General features: G+C 40.6%; 2 protein-coding genes across 2 annotated transcripts; both read left to right on the top strand.

The window, feature by feature from the left end:
- Positions 1 to 10,179: 10,179 nt before the first annotated feature.
- On the top strand, positions 10,180 to 13,861 carry LOC108936975 (homeobox protein Hox-B9a-like). Its single transcript, XM_018756655.2, has 2 exons — positions 10,180 to 10,769; positions 13,431 to 13,861. The coding sequence occupies exons 1-2, from the start codon at positions 10,253 to 10,255 to the stop codon at positions 13,664 to 13,666; spliced, it is 753 nt and encodes a 250-aa protein (XP_018612171.1). The 5' UTR covers positions 10,180 to 10,252; the 3' UTR covers positions 13,667 to 13,861.
- Positions 13,862 to 18,963: 5,102 nt separating this feature from the next.
- Positions 18,964 to 20,724, top strand: LOC108937011 (homeobox protein Hox-B8a). The gene is made up of 2 exons (XM_018756746.2): positions 18,964 to 19,376; positions 20,107 to 20,724. The coding sequence occupies exons 1-2, from the start codon at positions 18,971 to 18,973 to the stop codon at positions 20,421 to 20,423; spliced, it is 723 nt and encodes a 240-aa protein (XP_018612262.2). The 5' UTR covers positions 18,964 to 18,970; the 3' UTR covers positions 20,424 to 20,724.
- The last annotated feature ends 2,353 nt before the right edge of the window (positions 20,725 to 23,077 follow it).

Raw genomic sequence — 23,077 nt, 5'->3', positions numbered from 1 at the left:
CACCTGTAATATTGATAATTAATATGATTAAGAGGAATTAAATTTTTCTTCCGCAATACACAATGCCAATTGTAATTTAGACAATACTTGGAGCAACCAAGGGTTTAAAGTTGCAACTTTATCAGATCCTTGATGGGTCTCTTGACACTCCTGTGGTAGACCTTACACCAGGGGGCATCCTACTTCACACATTATGAAGATGGATCCTTACGTGACTTTAACCTAGGGGACTGGTACAACAGACAACAGTCCAAATATGATACCTGCCTTCTGTGTTACTTGTATGGCAGCAACTGAAGTCCACAGTATTAGCATAGCTGCTAGAGCTGCCTTAATGGTCTCCATGGTGATACCAGAGTAATGATCACTATTACAGATGTTTTTCTAGTTCACATTTACATTTATTCGTTTAACAGACTCTTTTCTCCAAAGCGATGTACATCTCAGCGAAAATGCAATTTGTGCATTACATTGGGAGAAAGAGACAGTTGCAGACATGCGATTCTTAAGTAAACCTAATTTGTTACTTTTCGCTTGATGCACCAATGTTCATCGCTTGAGTAGCTGCATAAAACACAAGGTAGATGAATTCTGATAACCCTTCTACATTTTTTTTTTTTAAAGTACACAAACATTTACATAGATTTCTGGTCTGAAGTGCCCTGACACTTTTTGTGTTCAAGATTCTCAAATGCTCTGAGTTTGCGTTGATAACCATGAGAGTTCAAAGAATTACACATGGGCTAAAGACTGGGTACTGAGTCTTTTGGACTGACCTAAGAAAAATCAGTTCAGCCACCATCGAAGATCCTCATCATTTGCTCTGCGTGACAGATAGCTCAGGTATATGGGGTTCGGGGTATACCTAGTTCAACACGCTTAATATATGTAGGGGCTTTTAGAGGGTAAAGATGGATGAGTAAAACTGCTTTTACAGCTGCCAATGGCCTGTGTCATTTTAAGGAAATGGCTGTTGATATTTTCAACATTTCTTCCACTCTGCTCCATGTGGTCTTCGTTATTCTAAAATGCTTGCTTGCTTGAATTATATAACAGTGCTCAGCAGGACATTTGAGGAGCACTTAGAAACAATCCAAGAAATCTGTGGCAGACAGTGTGAAGCAGGGTTAACATTACCCCAACAAAATGTCAGCTCTGAGAGTTCTGTCTTGTTCGTGAGACATGGCTTGAGATGGCATCAAGCCACACCCTACTGTTGCATAAACAGTATTAAATTTCCTTCGAACCACTCCCTCCCACTGAAATGATTGTCGTCGTACACATGAAGTCACTTTACACAGATTCAGAAACAGAGTATTTCGTGTAAGAGAAAAATGTGTGCCATCAGACTTTAAAAACATTTTTATCTTGTATAGTCATCCTTTTAGCTTTGCAGTTGTTTTATATAGAAAATGTTAAACATCTATAATTTAAGTATGGTGTAAAAAAATGTGTCATGAAGCTGACTTACTGTCCCATCATTTATGTGATTACATCAGACCCAAAAGATCCAATGTAAACTTTACTATAAGCAGGAGTATGTTACATATTATTCATTATTTTTTCAGATACTGTTTGATGTCCTGCACTGGTAAAAACTAATAACACTTTAAATTGTTACACTATCTTTTACAGAGACACAGACTTCCTCTTTGAGCTTTACATAATTGCTGTAGAACAATGACCTTGCATACCCTTATTTAAAAAAAAAAAACTGGTTTATTTTTGTTGTTTAAAGGCTTTCAGTATTTGCAGTTTAGGTCATCAGAAAACCCATCATCTGATGTCAAAGGTTTCACCAAAATTTAAAAGATCACTAAGCCAGATGCACACTACAAGCTTCTTTGGTCAAGTCCAGATTGACTTAACGTTTAAGGTTGGGTAAAACTTTTTTTGGGCACACAGATTTGATGCATTTATGTTTTTATTTTCTGTGGTGGCAGATTCCCTATATGCTCCATGCAAGTCTCCTGCTCAGTATTCATGAACAGGGTGATGAAACCTGCAAACTGCTGATCCGAACACTTCTGACAACTCTCCACGTGTACATCTCTGCTGTAGAAAACTCGATATTACAAGAACAGGAGATAATGTCAGAGCCACTAAGGAGATTTTTTTAAGGTTCAAACATCCAGCTCACTCTGGGTGCGTTTGCAATTGTCCCCATTATAGAAAAGACCTTATTCTCTCCTGTCACCAGTATAACCCTGTATTGCATCTAAAGCTTTATATCTTATTTGGCAAAAGGACTTAAGTGTTTCAACTCATTGTACATTATCATCGTACAAAATGTGGCCAACCATGTGCTCAGGAAACCTTTTGATGCTGCAGATTGCTAGGATGTCAACAAGTGCCCTCAAGGGACATCAGCTCCTACTGTCTTTCCTTTATTGTGAGACAGAGACACCTCTGTTTTCCACCTAGTTGAGGGCAACATCAGCCACTGCCTTTGCAGTTTCCTGACACCCATATACATTTGCTTTCTAATTTCTAGGATTTTGTAAACAAGTTGAGTTATAAACATATGATTTAATTTCTGTGCTATTTTATATGGCCTTGAAACTTTGATTTGAGCTTGTCAGAACACCCATCACAAGTTTTAATGCTGTTTGGCTTTGTTATTTTGTTAAAAAGATGGGTGGTGTTGTACTGTGTGCTCACGTCAGACTTGTGGTGTATTGTTTAATTTGCAGTAAGTTTGAAATCTTGATTCACTGTTATTTCACAGTGCAATATTGTTTTTTTTCCATTGCAGTTATATCTCACTACTCTTGGTTATTGCATTCTGTTTATTCTGTTTCCATGATGGATTCAGTATGAGACTTATGTGGAATGTTGTATTTCCAGGCTTTTTGCCATTTATTAAACTTATCTCTGATATTATGAATAGGCGAATTTAAAGTAGTCAGGCTATGAGCTTCAGTTTTCAGAAATTATATTTGGCTTTTGAGTTTAGATAACTCGTGTTCATGACATTTGAGAGGGAATGTCGCAAAATAACTTTGTAAAATGTTTATACAGCCTCAATATTACTATTGTGTAAGAAGGACATTGCAGTAAAAGATTTATTCATAAAATAAGGTCCTCAACAATATTTTTGCAATTGACGTGCTGCTTTTGGGAAAGGGGGATGCTGGAGAGCGTCTCTAATGACTGTTGGGAGCTCATAACCTGCTGGTGATTCACGACCGCTTTGGGAAAACGTCTCCAGAACAGCCCTGCCATAGACTTCGGGCCGACGAAAGAATGTGACAAACTCAGTAAAATAAAATAAGCAGTGCGTTTAAAAACGGCTTGTAATTTTGTTTGTATATTTTTTTAAAAAATCGTTTCGAACTGCAGTTCCCAAATGTTGTAGTTTAGAGACTTAGGGTTTAAAAGGAGCATAAATGTAATATATTTCAGAATAGGCGTAGCAAGGGGGATGAGTTCCCCACTGTTGAAGCAAGCATTATGTGTGCATCTCAGTATCTGTGCATTATTGCTTAAATTTTATTTTAAAACTACATTTTAATTCAGCCTAATGCAGTCGTAAAGCACGTAGGGATGCTATGCTCCTCCACTTCTGTCCACCAGCTCCTCCGCCTCACAGGTTGTCCAATTTCAAAGCCCGTCGGTGGATGTGATGGAAAGGACAACTTCTGTCCCTCTCAACTGCTGAATCCTTCCAACATTCAAAAGTATCTCAGAAGTAATCTCTTTCAGGGCACAATTTCATTCCGGAGCTGCTGAAGCATTTGTGAATTAGGCTTTTGCCACCTGCTGCTTTTTAATCAGCTACATTTCCTACTGGAATGTAACTTTGTACAGGTAACTGCTGGAGTGTGGGTGCCATGGCAACTGCGGTATCCAACAATAATCGCATCTGTGTATCTCAGCCATCTTTTTCCCCGGTCTTTTGAGGTATTTTACTTATGTTTTACTCTGATGTGTATATTGCCTTGGAGAAGAAAGTTTGCCAAATGCAAACTTGTGTATTTGTTTAACAACACAGCTGGTACATTGACATCCTTTCACAGACGACTTGTTTTTGCTACACAACAAAACAGAACAAATCAAAGCTGGGTCCAAGCTGAATAAATATACGGTGAAAATACAAACACAGAAACGTACAACATACAAGTTCTAAATCTTCTTATATGAAGTTGTCTTGCTGGGGTGGATTTACACCAATATACACTTTCTGAGAATTTCCAGAAAGGTCTCTGTATCTTCCAGATTTCCTTCAGGTTATCCGAATATCAACTTTTCTAGAGTATGAAAATTGGAGACTTTAGCCAACTATATATGTGGAAGGACTTCCTGATGTGAATCAGATGGAGGAAATCAAACTCCTTGTTGAAGATCTTTTTAATAATTGATTGAACACTGTTCCAGTAAGTTTATATACTATCACATTCCCAAAACTGATGCATCAAATTGTAACAAATAATAAAAATGAAACAATCATTGTTACAATGAAAGACAAATTCTGAATAATGCAGAATCAATGAGAAATTTGAACTGTGCCTTTCATCCCAGTCTTGCAATGAGGTTTTATTTACTAATAGATATTTCTTTTGACTGTGTATATCTCAAACTGAAAAAAAGAAGAAAAATTGATTGAAATACTTTGGGCCTAAAACAACCCATTGTCTTACAGTACGGTGCGGAAAACCTATATGGGACAGATAAGGACATAACATCTGTATTGTACGTAATGTATATGTTTTAAAAAATAAGTTTTAATAAGACCAGTGTTTATGCGGGTTGTCTTGAAGAAATGCCGTGAATCCCGTAAGGTGTGATAATCTGAACCACGTGGTGAGGAACTGTTATCACAAAACTGCATATAATGAAGCGGAGCTGTTTCGTTTACATTAATTTCCATTTTCAGATAGAGCACTTTAAATGGCCGGTCGACTACTCTACCAGTGCCGCTTGTGTTTGTGAGCGTAGCGTGTTTGTAAAGTTACATGTCACACGACGAACTGCAATCGGAGAGGTACTTTTGGGAGGCTGGTTGTCAGACCGCCCTCTTTGAGGTCCAGTCTTGGCTTTTCTTTGTGAGACAAACACTAATTTTCCTCAGCACGCTGGAGATGTCCAAGGGTTGCAGAAACCTGGCTTTTGCAACGTTTTTGATTGAAGGAAAAAGGCTAGGATTGCTGTAAGACAAAGATGGAATCAATAAAACAAAATCCGGGAAGCTGCACGGAGCGAGATGATTTTAAAAATGAGAAATGAGACATGCTCGTGTCCTGAGTTGTAACGTCAATCTCACGGACCTTCAGGCAGGAATTGGTTCCAGAACAACCGGATGACTCATGGAAAAGTGTCCTGTGAATCCCGAAACGTTTGTACGCCCATCTCTGTCTGACAGCGTTCGGGAAAGACTCGCGTGTTTTAAAGTTTTAGACCGATCTAAATCCCAGAAAGGAAAGCAGTGCGATGGCTCCGTTTAGAATTGATCGAAAGCCAAGGTCTGAACCCGTGGAAACCCTGTATGAACAAGACTGTGTCCGTTTCTCAGTGGACAACTGTGACTGCAAGTGGTATTTCTAATAAGAGGACGGTACCACGTGGAACTTCATCCATTCAACACACAGCAAACAAACGCTGTTAAGAACGTTTATACATACGGTTTTAGCAAATTGTTTTTTCTCTTCCACTTATGGTACCTTATTTTTCACACTGGTAGGTTTAAAATGGTTTTACAATGAGTCCCCGACCCAAAAAAAAAGTTAAAACAAATCAAAATTCAGTTGGCTATTAAGGAACTTAATCCTCTTAATTTGTGCACACATGTATTTTATTAAATACCTTCACACACGTACAGTATATGACAGAAGACAGATAAACGTAAAAATGTTTATATGTTTATTGAGTATTAATGCTGAGACCTTGAAATAATATTTAAAAAATTCCTTTTATCAAATTGTGGCTTTATTTGAAAGCAGTTTAATTGCCTTGTTAGTGTTAACAAATTGTGTACGCTGTGTTTATAGTTTTTGAGACGGGAATCGGAACAGTTAAATCGCTGTGTTGTATTTGCGTTGCACAGTTAGTGAAAGGTACTTCTCCTCTGCTACATGCTGAAATATTCGAAATAAAATTCTGTAGCTGTCCGGGGCTGCATTTACTTCTTATTATAGCTGCAGTTCTCGATTGTGTCGAGTATTATATTTACTGTAGCGACTTTTTGTTTATGCGGAAATATATTGATAATGTCATTTTGTTATTGCAGATGCGACAACCACCATTGGTGTGTTCTGTTTCGTGTACAGATAAATGTGTGTCCTTTTGTATTCTGACTACTTAACGTTTTGCTTAAGGTCACATACATTTACTTATACTACAGTAAAGCAAAAGAAAAATATATGGATGTGCAAAGAAATATTTCTGTAGTTTTATTACACTTAGTAAAACATTGTAATTCATTTTCGCCGAATTTTTGCCGTTTCCATTAAGAGAATCACAGATATGTGGAATATTTATAGTAATACGCATCCGTCACGTTATTTGCTTCAGGATATGCTTATATATGCTTCTCTCTTTTGTTAGATTCAAAATACAGTCAAGTAAGCATAAAACCATGAGCGCGAAAAAAATGTTTCACAAGTTATGTGGTAGTCATTAATTATCTGAAGTATCTAAAATTATCTCCTTGCATAACGACAATATTACTTCTTAATGTGAAACATGTGCATTCGCCACTTCCTGCAGTTGAATATGCAGCTGTAAAGACACAGGCCTGTTAAAACCACCATATACATCGCTAAAGCATTTAACCCGTTATTTCTAAGATCTTCTCGTTAAAAGCAATTATATATGTCTCATGTAGATATTTGATCGATTGAAAAGTTGGATCTGACCGTGGGTACGCATTATATTGCGCAGAAATTTTGCCAGTGTAGGGTCAAATTGCTGTGTAATTTTGTTAGCTACACACTGTTTACTTGCAAGTTTTATATCACAGGAACTTAAATCTGCCTAAACTTCCCCTAAATGTTCAGGAAGAAAGAAAATCTTGTCGCTGGACGGACTCTAACAATATGATGCACAAACTGCTGAAATCAGTTTCCCATCATGAGTTCAGTCGACTGCGTCAACGATTTCTCATGCTGCCGTCAAATTTCAGAAGTTCTGTTGTGCACATTTTGAGTGTTTTGCCCCAGAAATATGACAGCCGCCGTACTTTTTCTTTGATCGCAATGTTTGCATTCCGCTGGGGAGTGCCGTACAATTTGTATTACTGTTGTACTCAACAGATTTCACTGACATTTGAAAACAGCAAAACCTTAGCATTCAGCGTTCAGTGAAACAGCCGTAAATGTGATCATTTCTGAAGATCGTTTTGAGTTATTACACGTCTAAGAACGTTCAAATATGCCAAAGTGCAGATTGTATTCGAAGGGAGTGAAAAGCACTTCCTAAGAGAGCGGGGAGCACAGTCGTGAAATTTGTGATAGATGCGCACATGTTTACCAGCTGTCAGCTCTCTATTGAAAGGGCTGAAGATGTGATTACTTCAAGATCTCCCCCTTCCTCTCCCCTTTCTCCCCTCTCTCTCTCTCTCTCTCTCTCTCTCTCTCCCCCACTTTCTCCCACCCTCTCTAAGGATAAAGCCTAAGCAGTAAACCTCCATGGCCACTACATAAATTCATAGCGACTCACTTTACCGCTTAGATTTTACATAAAGCAATGCCTTGAGGGATTTTTTTTTAAGTTATACTCAGCCGTATGAGCTGTTCTCTTGACTTCACTGTGTTGTTTCTGTGTACTTTTCTGAAGAGATGTCTAGTCAAGTTTCGTTCTGAAGGGCGTGACTGCGGCCTCCTGCTGGGATTTGTACTTGGAAACTTCTCACAACTCCAAGTCTTCAACCACTTCTCCAATATCCTGCCAAATTTGTTCATTTTTTTAATTTTAGGTGTGGCTTGGGTTAAATCATATCTTAAGTGATCATTACATATTTTAATTGATATATTGCCTCGTTATTCATAATTAAGATGACCTACTCCCAGAGGCAAGGACACGAATAACAGTGAGTAAATACCGAAAAACTGCGTGGTTAAACGCCTGGAAAAATAGCAATGTACACGGCGTGAGTCAAAGACTTAAGTTTTTAACTTGTGTTTTTATCGTTTTCAGTTCTAGTGTAATATTTAGATTCAAAATCTAAAACATGTTTTAAATATTTTTTACCAATAGAATTAATAGTTATAAACGTATTTTGACATTTTCAGCGGAAAGAAAAAAACCTTTTACTGCATTGACCACATACATTTATTTTTTTTGTTGACTAGTCTGCCAGCGGGTTCACTGTCTTCATCTACTTTACCTTCATTGTGTTTATCATCTTAGAAAGAAGATACAGAAGATTTTTTTTTTTTCTTCATTTCATTGAAACAGTAGTCCTTAAGTCTGGATAAGTAAAGACTAAATTGATAATTCTTACCCTTTGCACAATATTCATGCGCACTGGCAATTTATCAAAAAACCTGCTCCAAAAAAAGGTTTCTCTGAAGCTGCCAAAATGTCCACGCAGACGTTCGGACTTGAGACATTCTCTGATAGTTTTGTGGTACTTCATTATTTCATAACGAACACCACATTTTAGTTGAAAACCTATCTTTAGTCAGATCAGTAAATGCAATTCTAAACTACTTTTCATGTAAAAGTATCCTGTTCTTATGCAGGGGAATTTCTTAACTTTTCAAATGCCACAGTCATGTACAAGCTTTGACATTAAAACACTAAATTCACTACCTTTTTATGCCAGTGTACTATGATTATGATGGTATAACATGTACATTACATTTAAATTTATTCATTTAGCAGACGCTTTTCTCCAAAGCCACGGTACATATCAATATTGCAGAGAGTCACAGAATGAATGCCAAAAATGATGAAATAGGCCTGTGTTCGCTGTCTTTGTCAAAACTGGCTAGGGAAACACTTTTTTTAATCTCTACCCCGTGACAAGGTTTTATGCATCAGTCAGAAATGCTGTCATACGAACGTATTGCAGACATTCGTATGGAAATAATTTCTTATGTAAGATGTCAATTGTATTAAAGACGTTTGGTTATTTCAACGTTTTAAGTGTGTTTTCACCTAACTTTGGTTTACAACTTAAACGGACTTTTCTGGGTTGAGAAATGATATGTTTGTATTTTTATTAAAACGGAAAAACAAGGAAAACACCATGTTGTCTCTTTAGCTTTTTTTATAACTTTTTAAATTTGCTGATCTATCTGTCGGCCCCTTCTGAAAATGTTTGTATATAATATCTCTGCAGGTCTGTTTTTTCCCCACTGTAAGACGGGTTGTCAGTGAATGTATTAGAAGTGTGCATTTTCTTTAAAAAAAAATCCTTCTGCAGAACGGACAAAAGCAACTGAACAGCGAACCGAAAATATCGAAGTTACTTCGCTTTGGGTAGAGAAATAGACGCCTGGATTTGTCACCTTTTGTCCCAAACTCTTCTCATTTGGTTACTTAATATTTCTCTAGTTAATAATAATAATATAGAACTGTACCATTCTGTTTTGACCACAAATACTTCATTAACAATAAAATCGCCACCTAAAAGCCCAAACTCTTTGATGTAGATTTTATTACCGTGTTTAACTAAGTTATACTCATAAATATAAGAGAATGAAAGAGGTGTTTAATGCGCTCGTTAAGGCAAATGAACGTTAACGATATAATAAAGCGCGTTTATGTAAGGTTTTCTGTACAACTACGAAATATTGCCGCACTTATTGTCGCTGGAAGACTGTAGTACATGTGATATTATTAAAACGCTGAAGGTAAAATCATCGGGATATTTAATTCAGGCGTCTGTAATTCATTGTCCTATAGAGTTAAGTTTTATTGTGTGTGTGTGTGTGTGTGTGTGTATACATACATAGAAACGGACAGTTATTAAAATAATGCCGCAGTGGCTAGTTGGTGTGAAAATGTATCCAGGCATTTCTGGAACCATTCAGATTGACGCCACGTCTGTTTTTGTTTCTGCACGCGCGACAGAAACTGCGCGCGAGACGAGGCAGCTTCTCGCCGGTTGATTTACGTCTCACTGACGCTTTATGAAGCTCGAGGAAAAAAAAAAAACTGACCAATCAGTTCGCCCGGAGCGCAGAGCACAGGCAGCCCCGCGCGCCAATGCTGGCCAATAACTTCGAGCAGAGCCGTGTGCGAATGCAGCTGTGTGTTAAATACAGTGTCTTCTCCTAATGAACCGTGATCTGTATAATGTCCGAGAATGTCCATTTCTGGAGCTCTTAGCAATTACTATGTGGATTCCATTATAAGTCACGAGAACGAAGATCCGGCTTCAGCCAAGTTCTCCAATGTGCAGTATGGTGGCTCCAGGCAAGCGGGGTTACACGCCGGGGACCATCCGGAGTTCCCCTCGTGCAGCTTCCAGCCGAAACCCCCCGTGTTCAGCGCCTCCTGGAATCCCTTTAATTCCCACGCGTCCAGTGGTTTGCCATCCGTGTACCATCCGTACATCCCGACTCAGCCTGTGCCCTCCCCGGACTCTCGATACTTTCGGACTTGGATGGACTGTGGCCCGAGGTCCGAGCCCTTGTCTGGTCACGGGCAGGTCAAAGTAGAACCGCTGCTTGGGCACCTCGGAGAGCCGCCCAAAATCGGAGGACACGAGTACATTCTGGAGTCGTCTTCTGCCGGGGAGATAAACCCCACTCAGGGTTCTGGGTTCCAGGACAACAAGGACATGTGTGAGGGCAGCGAAGGGAAAGACGGGGCAGATCAAAGTAAGTGATAAAAGGCGGAAGTGAACAGTGTGTAAAGAATTTTTAATGCTGTCATAAAACTAGAACAAAGAGTGAAGAAACACGTGCTGCAAAAGTGGAAGCACTTTCCGTCCGTGTGACTCTGGGTTTGCGCGAATTTTACAAGTGTGTCGCCATTAATGTGCAAAATCGTCTATTGTTTTTTGTTCAGTACTTTGGTTACACACTTAGTTCTTAGAGTAGCACTCGCTTATATCTTCGAATTGTTTTGTAAATAAAGCTCGTAGTGTCGCTCTTTGCTATAGTACGAATGAACACCCATACTGTCATGCTTCAATTCTCATAACTGATAGATGTTTTTTATTCTCCAAACTCTATTAATAAAGTAATTGTGGAGAGTATTCGCTTAGAATTATGGAAAAAATCCTAAAATTGAGGCTGAAGCAGGATACTATTTTTGTTCCGATTCTGTGATGGGAGCTTGTTTGCTGGACTTGGTCCAATGTCTTGCATCTGTAAACACTTAGGATTAAAAAAAGCACGGAGATCTGGAGGGACACAAAACGGCACAGAAGGAATTTTATCTGCATTCTCGAAAAAGGTCTAAAAGAATCTGCAAGAGCACTGAATTATTTTTCCAGAATAAATGTCAAGTATTTTCTCATGAAAACCAAATAGTGCCAGTTGCTTAACTTCCTGCTCTGATGTGCCTGGGTAGTAAATGGATATTACAATGAGACCCAGGACAATTGTAAGCCTATACCGGCCCAGTGAATGGACGGAGCATTTGAATGAGGATGAGGAAAAAAGCTGAAAGCATCCTTTCTTTTCCTCAGAAGTACTATTTAATATAAGGCACAATCATCCGGCTTTATGTAACTGCTGCTTGTTTCTCACTGGCAGCCCAGAGCACAAAAAGACAGGGTAGTCAAATTATTTTTGTAAAAAAAAAAAAAAAAAAAAAGACATAAATACTAATAATATATTGCACGTGTAAGCTACAAATCTGTATGAGTTACTGTTTTGACAGATGGATATTTTCATTTCCGTGGATAAAGTCGCGACACAATGGGTTCAATTCACGAAATGGTCTCATACAGTGCGCAGGGCTAATGGATGGCGGCTGCAGTCCCCGTTGTGCTGCCCTGGGCCAAGATCCAGAACAAACTACAGGCATAAGCAAGAGGAGCAGGAGAATCTGGGAATTCAGCGTCTCTCTCTGTGCCTACAGTGCAGCCTACGTGAAAAACTGTGCTGAACAAGAGGTTTATTAAGCTCGGAGCAACGCCATTAACTGAGCCTCCCTGGAAATGGAACAACATTTCCACTTAAGTCCATATTTAATTTTGATTAATTTTGAAATCTTATGGCGAAGTCGCAAGATGAATGTGAAAACAGGTAAATACTTAGAAGGCTAAGCAAAATTAACCTTTAAACATTCATCTTGCATGGATTTGTTTTAAAAAATAGTTTCTACTGTAACTATTGTTCGAACCTTTGACCTGTTTGAGAATAAACGACATCCAGAGATAAACAGCACAGTAGTAGAGCATCCTGATCTTCTGTGATCTTTGGTCCTTAGTATTTTCCCCTTTGTGTTACAAAACAATGGAATCATGACATAGAAGAGCTGGAACACTGTTGACAAGTTTCTTGCGGCCATTTGTGAGGGAAAGCTGGAAGCGACTGTTGCGTTCCTTTCGGAATATATATGTATGAAATGTTTCTGGAGGTGAATGGCAGCGCAGTAAAGATGTCCTCAGCTCTTGGAGGTTCTGACGAAAAGCAGCAGCAGCAGCAGCAGCAGACTGTCGTGGGAGGAAACGCAGCTCCGGCCTTAGTGTTCCGAGATGAATGACTTGTGAAACACTTCGGGTTAATATGTTTAATATTTAATTGGACACACAGTTCATACGTTTTCTTGGAGAAGTGGACTACGACTCTACGTTAAAGGAAGACGCTCGCTGCAGCACATGGCTCCCTCCTTGTGTGCAGAAAGAGACTGTAGTCATTCCTGAGCGCACGACGTGTCAATATGAGCCGAGCTAAAGAGCCGCTATTTTCTCCGCCGCTGCGCGCTGCTCCTTCAAAAGAAAGAAACGAGCTTTTTACCAACATCCCGGCCCGTGGAATGGGGAGACACTACAGAGTCGTGTGAAAAGGGCGGATGTGAATCAGTGCTTTTCTGGTAAATTCCTAGCGAAACGTGTTCACTGGGGAGAGCGCACCGGATAACGAGTAAGTTGTGGCACTGAAAAACGAGATGTGAGGAGTGAAGATGCGAGATGCTTTTCTCTGAAGTGCTGCAGTGGCCGAATCCTGTCCAGTTTCGCCTTGAAACGCAACGGAGGAGCGTCGTCATCTGTTTCTTGCACGGAGTTTCCCCGCTACATCTCATCCGTAATGCACTTTGCTACCGTTCGTTTTATTTATTTGTTTGTTTTTTTTTAGCTGGTACCTTTCTCAACGGGGACTTCAGGCGTAAATGAGCTTTAAAATGATTGACTCATTCGTACAGCGTGGTATTTTTAACTGCATCGGCTTAGAGCGCTATACTTCGGTTAAGGGTAAAGTGAAGGTCCTGAGTGCCACATTACCTGCTAAATATTGGTTGTGAAAAAGGTGCCCATATATTTTTGAGGCTACTTATGATTATTATTGTTAACTGTATTCCTTTCACAGATGACCCATCTGCCAACTGGTTGCATGCCAGGTCGTCTCGGAAAAAGAGGTGCCCATACACCAAATACCAGACGTTGGAGCTGGAGAAGGAGTTTCTCTTCAGCATGTACCTCACCCGGGACAGGAGGCATGAGGTGGCCCGTCTACTGAACTTGACAGAGAGACAAGTGAAAATATGGTTCCAGAACCGACGGATGAAAATGAAGAAAATGAACAAAGACCAGTCCAAGGAGTAGAATGGAGACAGGGACCCCCCCCAAGTTCTTTCTATGAAGTGACACTTTCAGGTGTATTACTGCAAGCGTGTTTTTTTACCATTCCTGTTTTTACCAGAAACCTACCAGATTCTTAATATAAGTCAATGATTTTGTTCAAGACATAACGTGTGTTAATAATAAATGTATTCGAACAATGGTTGTCGGTGTTCTCCAAGTTGCCATAATTTTATTGCATTCGTTTGACTTCACGTTATTGTATGTGCAAATATTACAAACGTAATTTAATATTTTAATATTTGTAGAGGAAAAGCGCACAGCTTTCAGGTTTGTTAGTGTTTTAACAACGGTATTGTAATTGCCTTTGTTGTTGCTCTTACTGTTATTGATATTCTTTATATTATTTGGGTGAACAAGGACAACAGGATTGACGTATTTGCGGAGAACAAAAGCAAACGTTTCAAAGTGTCATTGTTGTCCTCAACGTATCCCTTGGATTTGTGTAATAAACCATTATTTGACTCTTTGAACTCCATGTTAGTTAGGTTACACGTGTCCGTACTATGATTTTCAATGTTCTTAAGTGCCAGTTCGGTTTGTGGGGACTGTCTTCTCATTTATGATTTTTGGCTCTACTTAATATACTTCTTATTTCTTCAGCGCTTTTCAGTTTCGCTATTTGGACTACAAGACGATCTCGAATAATTTTGAGGAAAAAAAAGCGGGTGCAGGTGGATTCCATAGTGATGGACTTTTATGCTCGTTGTCTTTCAACTCCGGAGTGTGTCCTTCGTGGAAAGAAGGTGTGTTACTTGCCACGCAAGCCCCCACGTGCAGCACATTTCACTGCGACAAGTTCGTCACTTTGTCACAGGAGCTCATTTCGATTACGATACAGAACTTAACAGAAAAATGACATCCCTCCCCCACTCGTTCTGTTTTTGAGTGACATTAAAATGAGCATTCTGCTTTGTTGTGACTTTGTGTTTTAAACCTACGCATTACAGTAAAATGTTTACTTTGATAGCACTGATGTACTCCTGCATGGTTCAGATGGTGTAGCCTACGTTTTTATGTTCAATTTAAAGCCAATAAAAGGGGGCACTACTCTTACTGTCAATTCGTAACACTTTAATTTATTGGAGATCCCCGAAGAACATCTACTCTTTGTACTGGATTTTTAAAATATACTGTCTTCGGAGTGCGTGGATATGGAGTGGAGTGGAGTGGAGTGGAGTGGGGCGGGAGTGACAGTACGGGATTGAATGCAAGTGCATTTTCCATTTGGTATTTTTAAAATTTTCGTCATTTTATACAGAAGAGGTATCTTGTAGAGGTAGTCTAGACTGCTCTGTTTTCATGGATTTACGATGATCGTTGTTTCTGGATTCTTGAATGTTCCCCTATGTGCAAATCAGAAAGCAATTTGCCATCGTTGTGTGTCTCCTCTCAGGCCTTTGAAGCTTCCAATTCGGGGTGATGATTTCCCGACTTAGTCCACACACCATAATTACTGTATTATTATAGAAAATGTCTCCTTTCTAAACGATACCATCTGATGTCGTTTCCATTGCCTCCTTGATCTGTCTGCTCATTTTTCTTCCATTGTCTCTAATGCTATTAGACCTGTGCATTGTTGACAGTGTTCCTATTAAATTATTTTCATCGATCACTGCTCTTTGTGCCTGGGCTTTCTTTCAGGCTACAGTATGAGAACACACATCAGCACGACTTCACTACCTTAACAGCGTTTAGAAAGTGCGTGAAGCTGAAAATGTGTGTAATATTAGCGGTAAATCATGTCTGTAATTTAACAAAGGGACTCAGGTCGTATAAAAATGTAAAAACACCATTGAATGTGCAAAAGAATAATTTCTAAAAAAGGAATCTCTCACCCTCCATCTTTCTCTGTAATTATAATTTTGCTTCTTCAAGTTGTATCTAAATGTAATTGCGTAATATGTATAATTTTACACTGGTTTTTCCCACGTTGTTAATTTCAGCTGGAATCTTTTGCCTCTCTGGGGTGTGTACGCGCACACACACACACACACACACACACACAAGGGGGGAAAACCTCCAGTGCTCTCGACTAAAACGCTTTCTTGTTTTCCCTGCACACCAGGAGGAACAATTGGATCATTTCGGGACCCAGTTCTCCTGTCCATCCCCTTTTCATGCTCAACGTCGCTTGTTTTGAAAAGAAACAAACAGCGCGCAGGATATAAGGGCCAGATTGGGAGGAGGGCATGGGGAAGTGGGCTCTCATAAAACTGAGAAAGAGAGCATTCAGTGCGGTTCGCTGCAGTAAAAGAATATGACTGCAATAAAACTTTATAGGGTATACGTTTCTGAAGGTTAAAAACTAAACGGCTGTAAAGCAAACACAAAGAAGAGAAAAGTTTAAAGAGACTCTTAATAACCATTTTGGGGTGCTGTGGCGCTACCGGCTGTCCGGGACCGGGTTCAACCTCTGCGCTTCAGCCTCACTGTTGGATGCGGGACAGGGGGGTTGGGGGGGGGGGGTGGCACGGTGGGATTTGAACCCTAAGATGCTTAGCTGGGCCCACTGTTTAAGAAGCTTTCTTTTGTGCAATTTCCCAGCCTACCGCATAAAACCTTCATTGGCTGCCCGGTTTTTTTCTTTTACTATCGTCATAGTAACAACAAGAATGTATAATGAAAAAAAAAATCTATAAATTACAGGTAAAAATATTTATAGATTGTGGTTGCTTTGAAACGCAACGAAATGGGGTGAGGAATTACAGTTAAAAATAATGAGTGATCAGTTAGGCCACACCTAGGTATGACCAGTTTAAGGTAGTAAAACGCCCTCGTTTTACAAGTCCTGACTTACAAGTGTGAACAATAAAACTGCCTGACGACTTGTTTAATCGTCGCTGTTTTTTTTTTTTAATTTGAGGTTTTTCGTTTATTTCTGCAACTCCGCACATTATCCGAAAATTGAAATAACATCCAATGGTACAGACAATTGCAGTAATGACGGGAGAAAGATACAAAAACTAATAAAATCAGTCTGAAAAAATACTACACCTAAGACCTGAATAATATTTATGTCGAAAGCCATTTCAGGCCGCTCTGATTTCAGTAAAATTCGCACAACCGTCATATGGATGAATCATTTTCTTCACTAAGCTCTTCGATCCTCATCGAAATATATATGTAATAATTTTTAACGTAAGTAAGACGGAGACGTATCTCGAAAATGGATTTTCTTCTGGTCGGATTTTCCAGTTTGGGTTTTTTACATTCATTTTAATTTCATTCCAGTGTTATGATACTTCGATATTGCCTCACAATGGAACTGTGTCATAAAATATTTCTTTTTACTGTTATATGCACACGAACATTTTTAATTTGAAAGTTACGTAACAAAGTGAGGTGGATTTCACACTTGTCATTCCCAAGATTTACCGCTTGATGGCAGTGTTGCTCCACTCCAGTATTCCCCACTTCTGCTCTATCTGCTGCTGGAAGTTTCTCAAGGCCCGAACTGCCTTACGGATTGCTTATCTCGTTAATTTCCACAGCAGGCTACAGTGAGAGATCACGTTTAAATTTTTTTTTGCATGATAAAGTGAATTATGCTCTTACTGAACGTTTAAACAACTCTTTGAAATGAAGCGAGTAGTAGTGCCAGACACGCGTTTTTAAGTTTGCTTTTTCATTGACATTCATCAATTATTGAAATGAGCAGGATTTTTTGAAAGGTTAAAAAACCCTGGACGTATTACATTTGCGAGGAAAACGTGTTACTTTGCACAATGAAACGCTGCAAAATGAGCTCTAAACCCCCGAATGTGCCGTGCACACTGACCGTGTTGAAATCAGATTTTTGTTGCGTCCACATTTTATTTATTTACTCGCTGCTTTGTTTAGTGCGCTTCTGCGTAGCTCCGATTGTTTCTCTGTTTACAAAATAAACCTAAATAAACTTCAACCGCTGTCGGATATTTGTTCATATACACCCGCAATATCTGTATGAAAATGCAGAAGACGTATGAATCCATAGAGCCAAAATAGTTTCCAGAAATGTCAGTGTGCTGTATGTACACACACTTACGCGCTGACTTCATGCTGTGTACACACAACACACTACTGGTATGTGATTCACAGTTTTTCCCCTGTTACACCGTGTTTGCCATTTTAAACGGCGTTTTACTGCTATTTATGTGGGCGATTTAGCTTATTAATTTTACACAACGTATCAACTATCATAACCATGCAGCAAACCACTCATAATATATATATTTTTAAGTATAACGGTTCTTAACCTAACGTCAATGTACAGTCCATTATCTGAATCTTTTTTTCAGAGTTTAAGGTAAAGAAACTTAACGAATATTCAGCTTAAAAAAATCAAGAGAAGGACTGTTTTGTGTCGGAGACGCGCTAAATGACACTTGGACATTTCCTCGTGTTCAGCTGTCTCGTCTTAAGCTTTTCTTTCGCAGTCCCACTTATAAAAAGCACAAGTTCCAGCAGCGAGGACCACAGCTGAACGTATCGGTAACATGATTACAAACCGCGATCTCTGGAGTGTCAAAAAAGCGCCTCGTGCTTTGCTTTATCTTTTCTTTCTTCCCTTTTTTTCTTCCATTAGACGCTTTGATGATGTGTACATAAATATTTATTGGTATCTGTTAAACTGATGGCAACTGTAGGTTTACAGTTTCCTGGTACAATCCCGATATTAAAGAGATGAAGGGAGAATGTTATTGAACAGAACATCGTTACTTGTAGCCCAATATCCCTTTTAAAGAGATTAATTATTTAAGCGACGTAGATACATACGTGTGTATATATTTATGTGTGTGTGTGTGTGTGTGTATATATATATTGTAATATACTGTATGTATATGCGCGCGTATTCTCCCTCCTCTGTCCCCCTCCTTCCTTCGTTCTTTCGTACTCCCTCCCGCCCCCCCCCTCCCGTCTCACCCTTTCTCTTTTTCTCCCTTTTTCATTCTCTTAGTCCCTCCACATCACAAGCGCGCGCTGCTGTGTCCGTATGGAAATGCCAAATCCAGCAGGATTAACGCCCGACCATAAATGCCAATTATCGTGAAAATACACTGCAAAATATGCAACAACTAATTTGCGGCGAATTAGATCGCAGAAACCTAGTTGTTAACTGGCACCCCACACTGGATCTGTAATGCAGAAACATCCCTGTGGAAGAGGTTTTATGGAATCGGCATGACTGAGGCATGAGCCATTACAGGGTCCAATAAAAGAACGATATAGCGGCAATCAGTGTCGATACCGCGATTACCGTAATACACGAGGAAGGACAGGAAAAGGATGAGTTCATATTTTGTCAATTCTCTCTTCTCCAAGTACAAAAGTGGCGACTCTTTACGTCCCAATTACTACGAGTGCGGGTTCGCCCAGGACCTGGGAAGCAGACCCACTGTAGTTTATGGACCCGGCACCGGAGGAACTTTTCAGCACGCGCCTCAGATACAGGACTTCTACCACCACGGTGCGTCTTACCAGCAGAGTCCGTGTGCCGGAGCGTGTCACGGGGAGCCCGCCAACTTCTACGGCTACGAAGCCCTGCAGCGGCAGAGCCTCTTTGGAAGCCAAGAGCCCGATCTGGTCCAGTACAGCGACTGCAAGCTGGCGGGGGGCGGCATCGGCGAGGAGACGGACCCCGCGGACCAGACACCTTCTCCGTCGCAGCTCTTCCCGTGGATGAGACCGCAAGGTGAGCGCCGGTCGGACACGGAGGGAGAGCAGTGCGGCTTGCGGGGCGGCAGTAGGATCGTGTCATCAAAGGAAGGTGTTTCGGCTCGCAACAATGGCACGTTTATTGTTATATGAGGCCTAAACTTGCGAATTACTTTATAGTTCAGTGACCCCGCCAGAAGAGCCCGTTTCATCCGTCTGTCGCTGCGCTCTTCGCGCATTACAGTCGGCTTTTGGTGAATATTACGCGACTTTGGCACTCGGAAAAGTAGCCAAGTCCCATGTCATCACTTCGTGCTTCGCATATATATGTGAAGGGTGCGAGACGGATGGATGGATGGATGGATGGATGGATTTATGAATGTGAGAACACGGACATTTCAAACGCGAGAGTGGATCGCAGTGCACAGCTCGTCTGTGGTTCCTCTTTGTATAGTTTCACCCTGCAGTAAATCTTTTGCTTGGGAATACATTGTTGAAGGCATTGTTTCCGCATATATATTCTGTATATATATATATATATATACAGAAATAAGAAAATGTGTATATATATTTTTTTTTTTTTTTTCTTATTTCTGTATGTAGTCACAAGCAGTCCTTAGGGAAAACCATATTAATACAGAAATAGTCTTAAATTGTCTGAATTAACTGTGCTTCCTTTGCTGCCAGTGGAAATGTTTTGTCCCTCACCTCACCGTGCAGCCGCACCGTACTTTACGGTAATCCGTGTCATTTACTGTGTTCATCAGTAGCGGCCGGACGGAGGCGAGGCAGGCAGACCTACAGCCGCTACCAGACCCTGGAGCTGGAGAAGGAATTCCTCTTTAACCCCTACCTGACTCGCAAGCGGAGGATTGAGGTATCGCACGCCCTGGGACTGACCGAGAGGCAGGTGAAAATCTGGTTTCAGAACAGGCGGATGAAATGGAAAAAGGAGAACAACAAAGATAAATTCCCCAGTACCAAGTCGGAGCAGGAGGCGATCGAGAAGGAGAGGAGGGAGAGGGAGCAGGGCGGACTGACGCAGCCGCTCGGAGAAGACTGCGACAAAAGCAAGCAAATGTAGGAAAGCCGAGGAAGCGATCAGTAGCCTTACATGTCCGGGTGAACAAAGTAACCTTCTTTGGGGAGTTTCGTCTGGGAAGCATTTTCATTGCCACCATTGTGCTTGACGCGAATGACGGACAGTGATTAGACTAAGACAAGAGACCTGTAGGTTGTCGTTTCAAGCGGAAACTAAGTTGTTTCCTTGGAAGATATCGTAGTGATATAAAACACTAAATGTGAAACATTTCGTTGTTACGATGATTTCTTTTACGATTACACTGGCAGCTGTAAAGTCCACCAAGTCCAATAATGCACTTACACCCCCCCCCCAGCCTATCCCACCCCCACCCCCCGTCTGTTGTCACTGTTGTCACTGTTGTGAGCTGTACTGATGGCGACAGCGAGTAATACCAACAACATGGAACTGCCTATTTATGCTGTAGTTTTTTTTTTTTTTTTTTAATTTGTCGTTTTAGGCTTGCTTACTTCTTTGTTACAATTGAGGTTGTCTTGCTTTCCTGGTTCAGCATGTGCACAGTGGAAATAAATAAATTAATTAATAAATAAACGGGAAAAGGGGCATGTGGTCTTTTATTGTGGGGGGAAATTGCATTGTGAGCGCGAGGCGAGCGTGGGGGAGGCGGCGGTTTATTGTTCTTCAATTTGTCCTGTTGTCTAAAGCTGAAAGCGGCGGAAGCAGAGCGCACAATAAAGTCTACGGCGGGCAATCACTAATGTTCTGCCCTTTATTTCCTTTCCTCCGAGGTGTGGAGCACATACACTGCCTGCTGTCGTGACACCTAGCCGGCCCGTGCGAACAAACACTCGGCACATTAATAATATTATTCACCTTTATTTAGCTGACACCTTCCTCCAAGTTAATGACTTCGCGAGGTTGGCTTTGTATAATTAGGAATGAGCCATGTATATAAGACCATCCTTTCTGTATTATAGTTAGTGTATGTTCCGTTACCAAGGATACTGCAAAAGGAGTGGGATACAAGAAGAAAAAAAAAGCAACTCTTTCTTTGGTTAGCATTTTTGCCTATTTTTAATAAAAGTGATCTTTACTGTATGGAATATTATTGGATTTTTGGGAATTCGAGGTGTTTCGTCGGACAAATATTAGCTTGGTTAAAAAAAGTGCTGTAAGCCCGTCTTTATAGAAAAATACTAATAGGAATCTGAAGGGTGCATCTTTACGAAGGCCTCATTTATTTAGTGACTATATATAGCTACTTGAAGCAGTGTAATAATTTTCTCCGAGTGTGGTACTGGAGCCAACAGTGTCCACACGTGTCCGTCTTTGGAGCGCAGCAACGGACACAATCTGTGTCCACTACTTCAGCCTCTGTTTTCCACAAGACTTAAATATCCGGTTATAACACACACACACAGGAAAATATCGATTTCTGCATAATTCCTCCTCCACGCCGTGCGCAGATGTCGTTATTTTTACTTGAAACAAAGATTTAAACATTTAACTGCCGTCCACATCACAAACTTTCCGAAGCGGAGACGGACAGACAGGAAGCGCGCCTCCATTGGGTAACAGCGAGTCACGTGAGGCCACGCGCGGTCACGTGGTGCCAATCGGAAACGCGCCCGTTTCTGTGTAAATCAGGACTGCGATTCTGCAATATATCACGGAACCTCATAAAAACCCACATTCAAATGCCACAAATCACTCGGGTCCTTGTACGACGTGACTACTGTGTTTTCCTAATATCAAACCGACACCTCGCTTTCCCCAGAACAAACTTCTGGAGCTTTTTTAGGTCCAGTTTCCGGCACGAGAGCACGGTGTCAAGAGCGCGCGTGCGACTCCCACCCTTCCTTCCCCTCTTATGTAGAACATGTGTCCATCTGACAGTGGTCCCAGCACGTGCTCATTCCTCTCGAGCCGCGGTCCATGTGGTCACATCTCGTAGGACAGCAGGCCTGGAGAGCATGGTCACATCATGGTGGGCACCAGGAGGGTTTCAAATATTCCTGAGGATGAGGAGCACAGGTGAGTGCAGGACAGTGTTGCTTCATTGTGCTCTTACTGCGCTCCAGGTGGGCTGAAGGACCGCAATTTTGGGATGGATCCATTTCCACACCCTGGCTGAGGGGGTGTTTATGTTCAATGTGTCCTGGGCAAATACAGCAAAGGCCTGTAATTTCCCTTGCTCTGATTTGTCTCGAGTGGATGACGTGCTCCGCTCAAAGTGAAATCAAACCGGATCAGCAGATGTAACATTTTATATTTATATTTGTATTAATATAAATATACATGTCATTTTGTCTGTAAGAATCTCCCTTTACGAAGGAACTGTGGCTGTGTATGGTGTGTGTTCTCCGCGTGTCGAGTTGAGAATGACTTTAAAATGCTGTATTAATTCAGCGAATCTAAGATCCTTAAAATACTGTATTCATCTGTTGAATTTATTCGGGCCAGACATTGTCATTAGTATCATTAGTACACTCCGGGGTAAAAAAAAAAAAAAAAATCAATTTTAATGATGGTGAAATGAGATACTTTAGGACCACTGAAGTATGAAATCAGATGAGAGAAATATCCCCCCAAAAAAACACTAGGTCGTCTTAATGCTCCGCACTCAGTAAGGGTATTCACTGTTTGATGAGAACAGTATTGCAGAGAATCGGAATGATACATTTTGTAGGAAAATT

This window comes from Scleropages formosus, chromosome 8 (assembly GCF_900964775.1).
Source record: "Scleropages formosus chromosome 8, fSclFor1.1, whole genome shotgun sequence".
Lineage (NCBI taxonomy): Eukaryota > Metazoa > Chordata > Actinopteri > Osteoglossiformes > Osteoglossidae > Scleropages > Scleropages formosus.
The sequence above is the reverse complement of the archived record's forward strand: the minus strand, read 5'-3'. Positions and strand labels throughout refer to the sequence as shown.

Excerpts from the sequence above, each read along its gene's own strand:
- LOC108936975 (XM_018756655.2), top strand. The coding sequence starts at position 10,253 with ATGTCCATTTCTGGAGCTCTTAGCAATTACTATGTGGATTCCATTATA. Across the intron at positions 10,770-13,430 it reads GAAAGACGGGGCAGATCAAA|ATGACCCATCTGCCAACTGG; the intron begins GTAAGTGATAAA and ends TTCCTTTCACAG.
- LOC108937011 (XM_018756746.2), top strand. The coding sequence starts at position 18,971 with ATGAGTTCATATTTTGTCAATTCTCTCTTCTCCAAGTACAAAAGTGGC. Across the intron at positions 19,377-20,106 it reads CCCGTGGATGAGACCGCAAG|TAGCGGCCGGACGGAGGCGA; the intron begins GTGAGCGCCGGT and ends TGTGTTCATCAG.